Here is a 2,874-nt window from a genome sequence, read left to right on the forward strand (position 1 = left end):
CAGGTGATGGTAAGGTGAGAAGACCCCATTCAGTGGGTTCCTACTCCCCAAAGCAGGGGTGGCCAAACTTGCTTAACGTAAGAGCCGCGTAGCATAAACATCAGATGTTTGAGCGCTGCAAGACACGAACCAATATTACACGTTTTTATTTGGAATATATGCTAATTTGCTTTTTATTAACATTAAATGAGACTGCCAGAAATAATAACAAAAAGGGGTAAAAGCAGATATTGATGATGATATTTATTTGTCCAATGATATTTGCCCGCTAATGATACTTTAGCTTCCCCAGCTGCCCTGCTCGGAGCTGGTGAAAGAGCTCCTGAGCCACAGTTTGGCTACCCCTGCCCTAAAGGTTACTGCGGCAGCATCAAACGAAGCCACAGAAGAAACGTCAGCCACAAATGATGACGGCGCTAAATGTAAGGCTTCAAATGTGCAGGTTCCCCCGGGGCACCCCTCACCATGCCAACATCAGTGCCTGCCCAGGGGGCCACTTGGGGAGTCTGTGGAAGCCTTATTAAATCTCAAAAGTGAAAAAGTTGTGGGGACTTGAGGCGGGACAAGGAGGGTAAGCCAGTAAGGTTACGGCATCTGGGAGACCCTGGTCCCCCTTGCTCTGCCATGGAAGTTTCCTGGCTGGCCTTAGGCCGGTCACTCTCTTTCAGCCTGAGATACCTCACGAAGTGGCGACTGTGTGAATAAAACAGAGGAGGAGAGAACAATGTTGTAAGCCTGTTAGGGAGAAAAATGGGGTACAAAAGTCTAAATAAGTAAAAACAAGCCAAGGAAGAACAGTGGTGTACTCAGGGAGATATTGGGAAATTAGATCAAGATGGGTAGCCGTGTTAGTCTGTCTGTATCTGAAGAAGTGAGCAGCAACTCACCAAATCTCCTGCCCCTGCCACAAATGTTGTTAGTCTTTAAGGTGCTACTGGACTCTTGCTCTTTTCTACTGTTGGGAAGTTAGACAGAAGTTACAGAAGGTGGTCGCAGACTTCACCCCATTTTGAATGGGAAAACCTGGAAAAGAGGAATGATATCACACAGACTTGTGTGGGATAGGTTAACTCCATTGTTATCGGTTCCACATTTATCAGCTTCCGATAAGTAATATCAAAACTCAAACCCTCTTCCCTTTTTTTTTTTGTTTCCAGTATTTCTGTTCTTTAGGCTGCCCTCTGGGATCTTCTTCTTGTCACCTTCTTCCTTCACCTTTGCCTCCACCACCCTCATTGTTTGACCCACGCTTCCCACTCTGTGAGAGAACCAATGGCATCTGGCGTGGAGCTCCTTCGCTTCCAGCTCCCTGGCCATGAGGCGGCCACGCTCCGCAACATGAACCAGCTCCGTTCTGAGGAGCGCTTCTGCGATGTCACCATTGTGGCCGACAGCCTTAAGTTCCGTGGCCACAAGGTCATTCTGGCCGCCTGCTCCCCGTTCCTGAGGGACCAGTTCCTTCTCAACCCTTCCTCTGAGCTCCAGGTTTCCCTCATGCACAGCACCAAGATTGTGGCCGACCTCCTCCTCTCTTGCTACACCGGTGCCCTGGAGTTCGCTGTCAGGGACATCGTCAACTACTTGACGGCCGCCAGCTACCTGCAGATGGAGCACGTGGTGGAGAAGTGCCGGAACGCCTTGTCCCAATTCATCGAGCCCAAAATCAGCCTCAAGGAAGATGCCACAAAGTTTGGCGGCCACCGAAGGTCTCAGACCCCCAGTGTGGTGGACTGTTCTACCTCATCCAGAAAAGAATACTCCCGCAAGAGGTTGGCTGAAGACTTGCTTTCCCTTTTAGCCCTCACTAATAAGTCAACAAAAGTTACTAGCCCTTGTGCATTTTCAGGCATACAGGTATAGGAATGTGCATATATGTTGGCCAAGTTGCCTGAAAAGAAAAAGAACCAAAGTTCTGGTAAAGTTTCCCTCACTGGTGACTCTTAGTCACTGCAGAAGACCAAGGCCGGCAACTTAAAAGACATTCGTTTAACTCTATGGTTACCTACTTTGGTTAATAGTGCCACCTGGTGGCAGTGGGAGTACCACTTACACACACACTAAATAATGCACTTTCAATCCACTTTCAGTGCACTTTGCAACTGGATTTTACTGTGTGAAATGGCGAAATCCATCTGCAAACAGTTGCTGAAATGGATTGAATCTGCATTATTTGGTATGTGTGAAAGCGCCCATATATATAATCACAACATATACTCAGATGCACACGGGTCTTACTGTCACTAAACGCTACAACTTTGTTCTCAGAACCAGTTCTGTCGTATGCATCCTGACTGTCCCCGCAGTGTTTTATTTGGGCATATCCATCCATATAAGTACAGGGACAGTCTAAGGTTGCCCACTGGTGCTTGAGAGCCGACAGTGGGAGGATTTCTGGCCCTGCTGGTGGACCTCCTGATTGGCACCTGGGTTTTGGCCACTGTGTGACACAGAGTGTAGGACTGGATGGGCCATTGGCCTGATCCAACATGGCTTCTCTTACGTTCTTATGGTGAAGTTCCTGGAGATCTGAGGGTAGGTGCCCGGGGAAGGAGGTCTGCAGAGATGTGATGCCATAGAGTCTGCCCTCCAGAGCTCCCATTTCTTCAGGGGAAACTGATCTCTGCAGCCCAGAGATAAGAACATAAGAGACACCAATGTAGGATCAGGCCAAAGGCCCATCCCGTCCAACACTCTGTGTCACACAGTGGCCAGAAATACCAGGTGCCATCAGGAGGTCCACCAGTGGGGCCAGGACATTAGAAGCCCTCCCACTGTTGCCCCCCCCAAGCACCAAGAAGACAGAGCATCACTTGCCCCAGAGTATACCTAATAGCCACTGATGGACCTCTGCTCCATATGCCTATCTAATTCCCT

General features: G+C 48.9%; 1 protein-coding gene across 1 annotated transcript in view; it reads left to right on the forward strand.

The window, feature by feature from the left end:
- The first annotated feature begins 1,224 nt into the window (after positions 1-1,224).
- Positions 1,225-2,874, forward strand: part of ZBTB12 (zinc finger and BTB domain containing 12) — a 5,820-nt gene continuing 4,170 nt past the window's right edge. The window contains exon 1 of the mRNA XM_015405469.1: positions 1,225-1,769. Coding sequence (XP_015260955.1) covers positions 1,273-1,769 — 497 coding nt within the window. The 5' untranslated portion in view covers positions 1,225-1,272. The remainder of the gene's footprint in view (positions 1,770-2,874) is intronic.

This window comes from Gekko japonicus, unplaced genomic scaffold (genome assembly GCF_001447785.1).
Source record: "Gekko japonicus isolate JY-2015 unplaced genomic scaffold, Gekko_japonicus_V1.1 scaffold1799, whole genome shotgun sequence".
NCBI lineage: Eukaryota > Metazoa > Chordata > Lepidosauria > Squamata > Gekkonidae > Gekko > Gekko japonicus.